Raw genomic sequence first — 12,133 nt, forward strand, 5'->3', positions numbered from 1 at the left:
TCCTCTGAGGAAAACTAGCCAAGAAAACTCCATTATAAGGTTCCTTTTTGGGTAGAAATATCCCAAACATTGGTTCTTCAGGTTTTGGGACTTCAACTCCCAGAGGCACCTGTCGCCAGAGCCAATAATCAGGAATTCTGGGAGATGAAGTCCCAAAGGGAATCGCCCTAAGCGGATGGGAGGGGGGGGGGGGGGAGGAGTGGAAAGTAGGCCCGTAACCATAGAAACGGCGGGTCGGGCTTCCCGCCCTTTTTGAGGAGTCTCTGACGTCATCAGCGTGCGCAAGCTCACTCTGGCGCGGGCGTCCATTGCGCATCATCATAAGGCAGCGGCGGTTGGTTTTCTGAGAGGATGTAAGTAGCGGCGGGGCCCGGTTGCAATCCATCGCCATCCGGTGAGGCGCGGGCGGCGGGGAGCCTCGAAAGGCGTCTGGGTGAAAGGGAAGGGGCTTCTTGGAGGGGCGGCCTAGCGGGTGAGCCTGAGCCTGGCCTGGCGGTGAGGGGGGAACTTGTCCCCCCTCACCGCCAGGCCAGGCTCAGGCTCACCCGCTAGGCCTCTCCTAGCAAATTTTCACGGAGGGGAACACTTCTCGCGGCGAGAGTTCGCCTTGCCCCGCCCCCTTTGTCTTTTTTTTAAAAGTGGGGACCCAGAGAGAAAACCCCTGGCCTCTCTGGCCCTCCATTTCCTATTTCTGGCTCTCCAGGCCTTTGGGACTCCGCTTCCCACAACCCAGGCCATTGCCGAGAGGCTGAGGCTTCTGGAGCTGAAGTCCAAAAGGGCCTGGAGTTGGGAACCACAGGTTGGCATCTCCTTTGAAGGGCAGCGTTGGAAAGCCCTGCTTCTCGGAACGCGTGGCCTTATAGGGGAACTAAGCAAGCGCAAGAGCCCTTGCAAGTGCTGCCCTCCACGCGGGGACACTTTCATGCACTGCTTTATTCCCACTTGGAGTACATGCTGTGCATGTATTCTTTTTCAACTAAGTGAGCAGAGCAGGATTTCTGGCCCTCTTCTGGCTATCTTCCCCATTTTGCCTTTCTTTGCTCTCCTCCCATCTTCTTGAGTCACGCAGCTTGGCTGGGATTTTGCCCATGTGTCTTTTTCCAGGTTGGGGAAATGCAGTATTATAGGACTGCCAGTTCTTCGTGAGCCAGGAGGTTGCTGCTGGTGTTCGTATGGAGAAAAACCTTGAGTCCAAGGCCCATAAGAGTTACTTTGGCTAACAAAGGCCCCATACAGACAGGCCACTTTAGAGATTGCTGTTTAAAAGATGCATGTGTCCTAAGAGTCCAGAAGCTGCACCCAAAGCCATGCTCCAATCCTAAGCACTGAAGTGCAGCTTTGTGAAGCTTCCGGACTCTTAGACACATGCATCATTTAAACGCATCTCTCTAAGTGACCCGAAGCAGCTTTACTTTGGCCTGTCTGTATGGAGCCATAGAATCATAGAGTTGGAAGAGACCGCAAGGGCCATCCAGTCCAACCCCCTTCTGCCCTACAGGAAATTCAAAGCATCCCTGACAGATGGCCATCCAGCCTCTGTTTGAAGACCTCTAAGGAAGGAGTGTGTCCCACTATAGAACAGCTCTCACTCTCAGGAAGCTCCTCCTAATGTTTAAGTGGAATCTCTTCCTGGAGCTTGCATCCATTGCTTTGGGTCCTATTCTCTGGAGCAACAGAAAACAAGCTTGCTCCCTCCTCAATATGACATCCCTTCAAATATTTAAATAAAGTAACCAGTTTAGTGCTACTGCCAGAGGCTCATCTATACAATGAAGACTTGGTTTTAAGCTCTTTTTGTCCCGCTGTTTGCCAAGCCATCAAAGCGGCCTACAACAGACTAAACTATATCCATATATACATAGTACCCCCCACTTAAAACAAGATTGAACAGTATAAAACCAAAACTAACATTTTAAAATCCAAACGCTAGCCATGGGCAGAGTTCGATAAATGGGGAAGTCTTATTGGAGCTGAGTATTTTATTCCAGGAAGGCCTGGCAGAAGGGATCCGTCTTAATGGCTTTTTTGAAGCTCTCTAGATTGGCAATTTGACCGATCTCATCCAATAGGCCATTCCATAAGTTGGGAACGGCTGCAGAAAATGTCCTCTGTAATCTACAGAGTCATGCTCTGGCTACAATTAGTATTTAAACATATTAATGAAACGAGACTTCATAAGGAACTATGTAAAGAATTCAAAAAGAATTCTGGCAGTTTGGATACTGAAGATGGAGAATGTGGGAGAACCAGTAAACAAACGATATAGTTGGTTATGGGTTTTTCGGGCTCTGTGGCCATGTTCTGGAAGAGTTTCTTCCTGATGTTTCTCCAGCATCTGTGGCTTTGGCATCTTCAGAGAACGCTTGCCTGGAAAGGAGTATATAGTAGAAATGATATAAAGTTTGAAAAAGAGCTAGTTTGCTCTTGTTATGATATTGGGTGTATTAGAATGAAAACCTTGTGTACGCAGGTGTGGCTTTTTCCTGCTGGGTGATTCTTTATAATGGACATGCAATGACTAACTACAATGCTTTGCATGAACAGTGTGTCTCAGTAATTCATATGCTTGCAAACCAGGTTTCTTCCTCTTGCCTGTATGTTAATTGTCTCTCAACCCTTTTATCTTGTTACTAGGCTGCTCTTTGGCGTTTATTGCACTCGCTTTAGGGATCGTTTCTCAGAATCAAGGAGTTAGAAGTAAGCTTTCAGATAAGTGAGGCCCCCGACAGTGCCACTTTTGGACTCGGAAGGGGAAAATGGAGCTGTCAGGAATGAAAAAGAAGAGTTTGCTAGGCATCAAAGAAAATAATAAAAAGTCCAGCACTAGGTAACTGTCTGAATTTTCAAGACCTAAAGTCTCTGCAATTTAATAGCCTTTCCTAACAATCATGAGGGTTTAGAAATACACCCCCCCCCCAATAATATGCATATTTACCTCACATCGTTGGCTTTATTTTGTGAAGCTGCTCCATAATGTAAATGCTGGGGAATGTATCTGCCCCTTTCTGCCAGCGTCACAGTGGTTGTTCTATTTTTGTTTGTAACTGAAATTGGGGGGAATGAAATTTCCAAACCTCTATCCATTAAAGGGCTCCCTCTCCAACCAAGCGGAAGGACCGGAGCGAAGAAAAATCCAAGGATAGGTCGAAGGAGAAGCCAGCCACAAAAGAGTCGAGTGAGAAGGATCGCGGGCGCGACAAAACTCGAAAAAGGCGCAGTGCTTCCACTGGCAGCAGTAGTACCAGGTGAGTAGAGTTACTACTTGTAAATTCTGGGGTTTGTGAAAATACATGTTGTGGGTTAGGTCTTCCAAGGACTGTTAGCCAGTTGTTAGTTAAAAGCATGTCTATGTTCAGAGAAAGAGGATGGAAATGCATTGTGACCATGCTTTCACATTACAAATCATGGTATGGTTTGTTGCAAGCACAGTCTGAATTCATGGTTTCTTGCTGGTTTACAAGCTGGCTTATCTAAACCATGACCTGTCATGTTTGATTCTGCAATTTTGGCTTTTTGCTAGCTTGTGATCTTAGTCAGAAATTTGAGTTGAGAAAGGGTGGGACAGAAACAGAAGCCATGGTTTATTTGGGGCACTGACTAAAGCAACAAACCATAGTTAACAGAAACTGGCTTACTGTACTATGTATACATAGAATTGTAGAATTGGAGAGGGCCACATTGTCCTTGCATTTCAACCCGCTGCTGTACAGGAATATGCAACTAAAACACCCCTGCAAGTTGTGTCCTGTTTGTGTTTGGAAGAGGTTGGAACTGTCTCCCTTGTACCTTTCCTATGAAATACCCAGCAGTGTGGGGCTGTTGGAAAGTCTGAAAAGATACACCTTGTTCTACCCCAGAAAAGTGAAGGATCAATAAAGGGAAAAAATATTTGATACTAGTCCCTCATTCCAGATTCAAGTGCCGAGCACATCAGTATACATTGGCACTTATTATTAAAAAGCCTTGTCTGAACACAACATACTGATACAGACAGGCCAAAATAAAGCTGCATCAGGTCACTTTGGAGGTATGCTGTTTAAATGATAAATGCGTCCTAAGAGTCCAGAAGCCGCACCAAAGCCACGCTCCAGTCCTAAGGACTGGAATGCAGCTTTGGTGCAGCTTCAATGCATCGTTGAAACAGCATACCTCCAAAGTGACCTGAAGCAGCTTTATTTTGGGCTGTGTGTATAGGGCCATAGAAAAGTTGACAGTTAGGAACTGGAGCAGCACTAAGCTGAGAGTGTGGTGTTCTCGGCACATATTTTGAGGATACTGTCTTTCAGAGACTTGTTTCCATGTACAGTGGGCCCTTGATATCTGCTGGGGTTTGGTTCCAGGACCTCCCATGGATAGCAAAAATCTGTGGATGCTCGAGTGTTATTAAATACAGTGGCATAGTAAAATGGTGCCCTTACATAAAATGGCATAATCAAGGTTTGCTATTTAGAATTTATACCTCTTCTCTCCCCTCCCCTTTTTTTCCCCAAGCCTTGGATAAGGAATCAGTGAATACAGAGATTTGACTGTAATGTACATGACCCATTCATATGTATTTCTGCTAGGTCTCGGTCTAGTTCCACATCCAGTTCGGGTTCAAGCTCCAGCACTGGCTCTAGCAGTGGGTCGAGTTCTTCTTCTGCATCGAGCCGTTCTGGAAGCTCTAGCAGTTCTCGTAGCTCCAGTTCGAGCAGCTCTTCAGGCTCCCCAAGCCCTTCTAGACGCAGGCATGACAACAGGAGACGATCTCCTTCAAAGTGAGTTGGGATTACCTGTGGATTGGTGTTGATAAAGTCTTAAAGCTTTATAAAGTATTTTTTCAGACATATAGTGCATGCAGTCATAGCATTTCATACTTTCTTAGGTGAATTCATTGATGGGGTGTTTTGAACAGCTCTTCAGTAGAATTATTTGATGACATATCTAGGGGGTTTCCCCACATAGGTGCTTTGTTTACTTAATCTCCTTTGGCCTGGCTTAATGTTCAGTATGAGATACTAGAAGTAAGTTGGAATTGGGCTTTATGTGTATGTGAAACTGCTGCTGCAGTATGTATGTAGATTGCTGGGCTACCTGTCTTGTTACTGTCTAAAGCTGGAGTGGGCAAAGTGAGGCCCTTCTTCACATGCTATGGGCTGCACGTCCCATCGTTATTCCCCACTGCTTATGCTGTCTAGGTATTATGGGAGTTGTAGCTCAGCAACATCAGGAAGATGAGATTTGCCCCTATGTGGTCCAAATGAACTGGAGAAGTTCCTATTGGTTTCAGTCTGGCATCTTTCCTTGAACTGTCTGGATGTAGCAGGGAATGGATCTAAGACCTGTTGTATGCAAAATGTACTTTTCCATGAAGATGTGGTCCTTCCCAAAATCCTTATGGAAACTTTCTACAGAGAAAGACTATGGTATTTAGGATGTTTCTAATTTTTATAAGTTATTGTTATTGGTAGAGAAATCAAAATTATTTACTGGAAGTTCAGTTACTCAATAATTTATATAGAGAATGCAAGTATACTGACAACTGAAATATCACTTTAATAATTTTCAGTAGGGCCACACAGTATACTCATACTTTCTGAGTGCTCTGTAATTTAAAGAAATGTGGTTTGAAAAGGGATGCATCGTTGATTTGGAAGCAGTTGTGAACATGAGATGGACAACTTAGTCCAGTCACATCCATCTTCTTCATGTTCAGATCTTGAGCATGTTCAATAATAGGTTCTGTTTAGGGAGATGCCCTTTTTATTGCATATATGAATGTTTAGGTGTAATTTTCCACTGTAATTTGAATCTGTTGGTTCAGGTTCTAGTCCCTGGAGCAGCAGCAAACAAATTTGCTCCATCTTCTACAGGAGATCTGTTCAGGTATATCCCTACCCTCTTAGACCATGTGCTGATGGAGAAAAACAAACACACACACACCAGCCTCAAAAGGTGGTGGACAAACAGTCAATGCTGGTCCCTAAAACCCAAGCTCATCTTCTTTCTCCTTTCTTTTGATATACGCTTGTTATTTGTGATTAAACACTTTCCTTTGAGTAGAATATGGACTGACTAAATTATTTAAAATTCATCTTTAGGAGCCTGCAGTACATAAAAGTTTGCTTCTGAATTGAGATTTCAGTAAATAGTATCTAACAAAGATGCTCTTAAATTCCACTGAAATCAATTCAGGATGATCCTTGCTGTCTGTCAATGCCTAGTAGCTGTTTTAAAAATGTAGCATGAATCCAGGTGAAGAATATGCAATATTTAATAAAAGATGTTGTCTTTTTATGATGTAAATAACTGAACTGATTTGTTGCAGATTTCTGTGTCAGAAAATTGTGATTCATTTTATTTCTCCTAGGTCTAAGCCACCCAAAAGAGATGAAAAGGAACGAAAGAGAAGGAGTCCATCACCCAAACCCACCAAAGTACATGTTGGGAGACTCACTAAAAACGTGACCAAGGTAACAGCAAGAGCTGTATGTAGTTGTGATGAAAAAAAATACTGGCACTGAAGATCCAAGTTCATATTTAGTAATATTATTAGGTGTTAGGTAAAAGTAATTGTCCATAGAAGGGAAATGGTAAGATATCTGGTCAGTTTTTTGCCTATATTGTTTACTCCAGAGAATTGCAGAGAGAAGTCTTTGTTAACATCTGCTACCCATTATTTTGAACTAGAGATGCCCAGTGTTGAACTTTAGACCTGCAGTCAAGACTGTTTCACCACTACCTGTGCTCTCTATCAGAATTAGCTGTGCATTTAGTATACCTGAGTAATGTTTGGATAACCTGGAAAGCAGATCTGTAGCGGAATCTCTTAATATCTGAATTTAGTAAACAGTGTGCAGAGTATGTTGCTTGCATGCCCCCAAACATTCTGTTGCAGTGGCTGAAGAGCTTGAAATTTTTCATGGTCATTAAGTGATTTTTTCCCCTTCAGGACCACATAATGGAAATATTTTCTACTTATGGAAAAATAAAAATGATTGATATGCCGGTTGACAGGCTCAATCCACACCTCTCCAAGGGTTATGCATATGTTGAATTTGAGAATCCAGATGATGCAGAAAAGGCACTGAAACACATGGATGGAGGTATGTGTCAGAAAGCAAAAGTCTTTAGGAGCACACATCATGTAGTCTGCTGAATTGTTTGGTCTGGTATCCAGCTGGCATTGTATCTGTTTTAGATTGTAACTGTTACTACATTAATTAATCCTAATACATTAATTTTAATATAGTATGCCCCCCCCCGACCCATGGTACTGATACCTGCTGTTTCATTTATCCATCTCTGAAGGCAACCTCTGCCAGATGTTGACCATAGAGTCACACTGGATATCCTCCAGAATGACTCTGTGGTCAACTTAGTATCATAAAATCATAGAGTTGGAAGAGACCACAAGGGCCATCCAGTCCAACCCCATTCTGCCATGCAGGAACTCACAATCAAAGCATCCCTGACAGATGGCCATCCAGCCTCTCTTTAAAGATAGGGATTGCGATTATCTGCTGTTTTCATTATCCGTGGTAAGTCTGGGAATGTATGCCCTGTGGATGCGGTTACTGTAACTGTATTTAATGCTTCTTATAAGGTCACTTTGTAGTTATTTTGTCTACAAGAATGATTAATTAATGCAATCTCTATAATCCAGCCAAATGTGTTTTTGCCCGAGGTTTTGAAAAGAATTGACCACTCCAGTCTAAATTACTTCCTGAAATTCAAGAGTAAAAACGCAGAGTACTTTAATACTCCTTTTTCCATGTAGGCAGTGGGTCTGTAGGATGGTTCATTCCATATTACAAGCACTCTCCTATCTCTGCCTTTTCCTGCTAACTTACTGCTCTCTTTTTGGTAGCTGAGGAATGTGTATTGTGGTATTTCCTGTCCCTCTGACTCTTCAAAATGTGGACACTGAGTAGTTTTTCTGCTGTTGTAGAGGTACTTAAGATTAAAACAAAACAAAACAGTGGCTGCAAGATATTTGATGTGGAAATAGTATTAAGTATTTTGCTTTTGTAATTATCAATAGGACAGATAGATGGTCAGGAGATAACTGCCACAGCTGTTTTGGCTCCTTGGCCTAGGCTTCCTCCCAGACGCTTCTCTCCTCCTAGAAGGATGTTACCTCCACCACCCATGTGGCGTCGCTCACCACCTCGCATGAGAAGAAGGTAAGTTGTCGTAATGGCGCTATATAAGCCAAAGGTGGGCTGTTAACTATTTACAGTTTTTGGTATTACAACTTTTTTGTCTTGTGTCCAAACAGTTCATGGAGGCAGTATCAATGGTGAGTGTGTATAATTTGTCACATTCAAATTGCATGATTCTGAATCCTGATGGATGTGCAGGTTTTAACATCTTGTAAAAACAAAATGTCTTCAGATGTGAGGTATTGAACCAATATAGGCCTGCAAGGAATGTTTGAGGCTCAAAACCAACATCACAAATCTCTGCCTTATGGTGCTATGATGCTAAGTACACACAGAGACATACAGGACTTGGAAAAATGAAAGGCTAATCTGGGAAATATGGTTGCAGGAGAATGTTAAGAGTCACCTTCCAGATTCTTCTTAAGTGCCCACTGGAAGTATAAGCACTCTTGGAGCCAGAGATATATCTGTTACCATATTAGCATTGCCCTTATTATGTTTCAGTTTTATATCTGATGCTTACACGGTGTGTCCACATGCATCCACAAAACTGCTTTTGTGTTTTACTTTACTTCAGCAAGGAATGCTTTCAACAAAGATAACAAAGCACTTGAAAACTGCATTTAAATTATAGCTTTTATAGTTGTTTTTAACTGTTGGTATGTTTTTATCATGTTCACATTTATACAGTGGGCCCTTGGTGTCTGCTGGGATTTGGTTCCAAGACCCTTTGTTGTGGATACCAAAATCTGTGGATGCTCAAGTCCTATTACATACAGTGATGTAGTAAGATAATGTCCATTATATAAAACAGCAAAAATTGGATTTTAATAATAATAATAATAATAATAATAATAATAATAAAATTTAGATACCGCTATTCCATTTGATCACAGCGGTGTACAACAGTGCAATGACATACAATACAAGATAAAATGAAATAGATAATAAAACTTGCAAACAGTGCACAGTACATAAAATCAACATTAAACCAACCAGCAATGTACTCAAAGATGTAATCAATGGGGGGGGGGGCACACATAGTCTTTCCGGCCAGGCCTCGTCTCTCCCCCTCAAGATGGGTGGTCGGGGAGGGCTCTTAGTTTTTGGCCAGGCCAGGCCTCGTCTCTCCCCCTCAAGATGGTGGTCGGGAGGAGGGCTCTTAGATTTTATTATATGCTCCCCTGAGATAAAGGGATAGAAAGGTTTTAAGAAATAAAATGTGAGTTATACTGAATAAAAAGGAATAAATTGGCATAACTCTAACTAAAATGTCCCTTTGGACCACCTTTTCTTTCAGGTCCAGGTCTCCGAGGCGCAGGTCCCCAGTTCGCAGACGATCAAGATCCAGATCTCCCGGCCGAAGGCGGCACCGCAGTCGCTCCAGTTCTAATTCTTCCCGATAAAATACAGGACTTGTCAGCTGCTGCTGCTGCTGCTTCTTTTTTTAAATTAAAGTGCATCCAGATTAAAATTGTACCTTTAAAAAATAAGAAATGGGGGGGGGGAATGAAAGCTGGGAAAGTGAAGACTTGCTAAGCCTGTTTGTCCTAAGGGGCAGTGAATTAACATCCTTGCATTGACAAAAGTGGTTTCTTAAGGTAGCGGTTCTGTTGGGAGGCATTATTTCAGTGTGAAACTTAACTTCATTTGTCCATAGTCTGCTGTTTTTAAGACAGTTGAAGTTGAGACCATTGGAAGTAAAAAATGGAATGTTGTAAGGAACATGTTTAAATCATTTTCAGAGTGTCAAAATGCCCTTTTTCTTCCCAGAGCTTGAATTCAAATTACTGGTTTACTTTTCACCAAAAGTGGGCTCCTCTCTATAGAGTTACAAGGTGCTGAATTGTCTGTGATGGTGAAAATACCTACAAAATGTTGAATAGAACACAGGGAGCATGTAGACATCTCATATCACTTGCAGCTCTTCACCCAAATCATCCCAAGAACTTGAAAAAGGTTTTCTTAGTTTTGGTACATTGTCTGCATCCCTCACTTCTTCCCGGATGTAAATACATTTGCTTTTCAACATGTGAAACAAAGTGGCAGAAAAGTGATTTCCGTCGACCTTTTCTTTGGGGGGACGGTGGTTTGAGACAAACTGGAGTAACTAAAGTTTGGTTTGCTTAAAAGGCAAGAGATTTGCAGCCTACTGTACAGTCATTGCTATATGATGTTTGGGGTTTTTTTTTTATAACTTTGTAGCATCTTGTAGTCAGGTTGCGTTTGTACCTTAGAACAGCAAAGTTAAATAAACCAGTCTGGTTTTGAATAAATGTGCTCATTCTGTCATTGAGGTGTTTGATGGCTGCCTTCTGTTTAAAAACATCAACCACTTAATCTTGCAATAGCAATGTTGGAGTTTACTGTCAAGGGACAGTTAGGAAGTTGAAGAGAGGGGAAAGCGTAAAGTATATTTGCTCTTTACCTAAACATCCATGTTTTTTAATCCAATATATGTATGCATCCAAAATGGCTTAGGAAGCTCTGCCTAAGCATTTTGATATTTGGACAGGACTTTTAATTCACTTGACAGCAATGTTTAAACTTTACATTCTCAGAAGACTGAACCTTGCAAATGTATTAGGCTTGTTAAGTTTACATGCCTTGGAGGACGATGTCCCATTTGCAACTGAGTTCTCAACTAAAGGATGAGGAAAGGGTTGGGATATTTACTTGCTTCCTTCTTTATTCAATTTATATCCTTCCTTTCTCTCAATATGGGATTCAAGGTGACATGCAACCCTTTTGTACAGTTCAGCTGCTTACTTTGTAATGCATAAATCCATGAGGATCAGTAGCTCCTTCGAATGCAGAACAGAGGATTCATTGAGAACCAGATGCCTAGGCATCTGATGGTTGAACTGTTTCTTTTTAGTCTTTGAATGTTGATGCAATGTGCTCAATTGGTGTTTGTGTATATATGGGGGACGGAAATGTTGTTTTCATAGTTCTCAGCTATGAGAGATCGTAGCATCATCTCTTTCAATGTGAATGGTCTTGGCGCTGCAGTGAGCCACTATAAGGTACTCTTAGGAAACTAGAGCCCAGCAGAGTTACGCTGCAAGAGATCCATTTATGCAAGACAATGGCCTGTTAGAGACTGCCAAAATAAAGCTGCTTTGGGTCTCTTTGGAGGTATGCTATTTAAATGATGCATGGGTCCTAAGAGTCCGGAGGTCGCACCAAAGCCACGCTCCAGTCCTAAGCACCGGAGTGCAGCTTTGGTGCAGCTTCCAGATTCTTAGGATGCATGCATCATATAAACAGCATACCTCCAAAGAGACACAAAGCAGCTTTATTTTGGCAGTCTGTAACAGGCCAATGAAAATTACTCTTGAATTGTGCTATATACAAAATTAAAATGCCTTTTGCAGGAGGGCAACACAAATCTCATTTCCTGTCATTATTAGACAGGTCAGCATGCTCCTCAAATGGGAAACCGCCTTCAACTGCCTCAGTGGCAGAAGGTGCCTTAGGCCTGGTTGACGCTTGGCACTTTGAGCACCTCCAGCAAAGGCTGGTCATATTCTTCTTCTATCTAGGAGACAGGTTACGAAAATCAGGGAGGCTGGACTTGGACCTGTCTTGCATGCCGACTGCGTTCCTCTCTGTGACCCTCTGTATCCGTGGATCTAACCGTTTGCGGCTAGAAACGATATTTGAACAAAAAACAAGCCTTGATTTTTATATAAGAGAGGCCATTTTTTTGATGCCGTTATGTTTAAAGGGACTTTGGTATCCATGAGGAGCCCTGGAAGAACCAAACCAGGCCAAGGGCCAGCTGTACAACTCTTATGTACACTTCTCCCGCTGCGTTTTCTGGGGTCAGGGGCACCTGGATGTGGAAAAACCTCAGGGAACACTGTTTTTACCGGAGACTGCCTCTCTAGGAATTTCTAAGTCCTCCACTGCAACTCTGGTCAACCTCTGCCAGACATTGACCATAGAGTTGCCCTGGAGGAGCTACAAAGGCCAAGCGGAGGGCC

General features: G+C 42.5%; 1 protein-coding gene across 2 annotated transcripts; it reads left to right on the plus strand.

The window, feature by feature from the left end:
* Positions 1–213: 213 nt before the first annotated feature.
* RNPS1 (RNA binding protein with serine rich domain 1) lies at positions 214–10,436 on the plus strand. 2 transcript variants are annotated; one of them, XM_042438392.1, is made up of 8 exons: positions 214–353; positions 2,635–2,827; positions 3,090–3,245; positions 4,566–4,757; positions 6,350–6,452; positions 6,932–7,085; positions 8,024–8,165; positions 9,445–10,436. In XM_042438392.1, exons 2-8 carry the CDS (start codon positions 2,757–2,759, stop codon positions 9,548–9,550), a joined length of 924 nt encoding a protein of 307 aa, XP_042294326.1. In that variant the 5' UTR covers positions 214–353; positions 2,635–2,756; the 3' UTR covers positions 9,551–10,436. The 2 variants fall into 2 exon arrangements, with proteins under 2 accessions (XP_042294326.1, XP_042294327.1); XM_042438393.1 differs by lacking the exon at positions 2,635–2,827.
* Positions 10,437–12,133: the final 1,697 nt, after the last annotated feature.

This window comes from Sceloporus undulatus, chromosome 8, assembly GCF_019175285.1.
Source record: "Sceloporus undulatus isolate JIND9_A2432 ecotype Alabama chromosome 8, SceUnd_v1.1, whole genome shotgun sequence".
Classification (NCBI taxonomy): Eukaryota; Metazoa; Chordata; class Lepidosauria; order Squamata; family Phrynosomatidae; genus Sceloporus; species Sceloporus undulatus.

Bases quoted from the DNA above. Each gene is read 5' to 3' on its own strand.
- RNPS1 (XM_042438392.1), top strand. From the start codon at position 2,757: ATGGAGCTGTCAGGAATGAAAAAGAAGAGTTTGCTAGGCATCAAAGAA. The intron at 2,828-3,089 runs GTAACTGTCTGA...TATCCATTAAAG, and splicing joins AATAAAAAGTCCAGCACTAG to GGCTCCCTCTCCAACCAAGC. The intron at 6,453-6,931 runs GTAACAGCAAGA...TTTCCCCTTCAG, and splicing joins TCACTAAAAACGTGACCAAG to GACCACATAATGGAAATATT.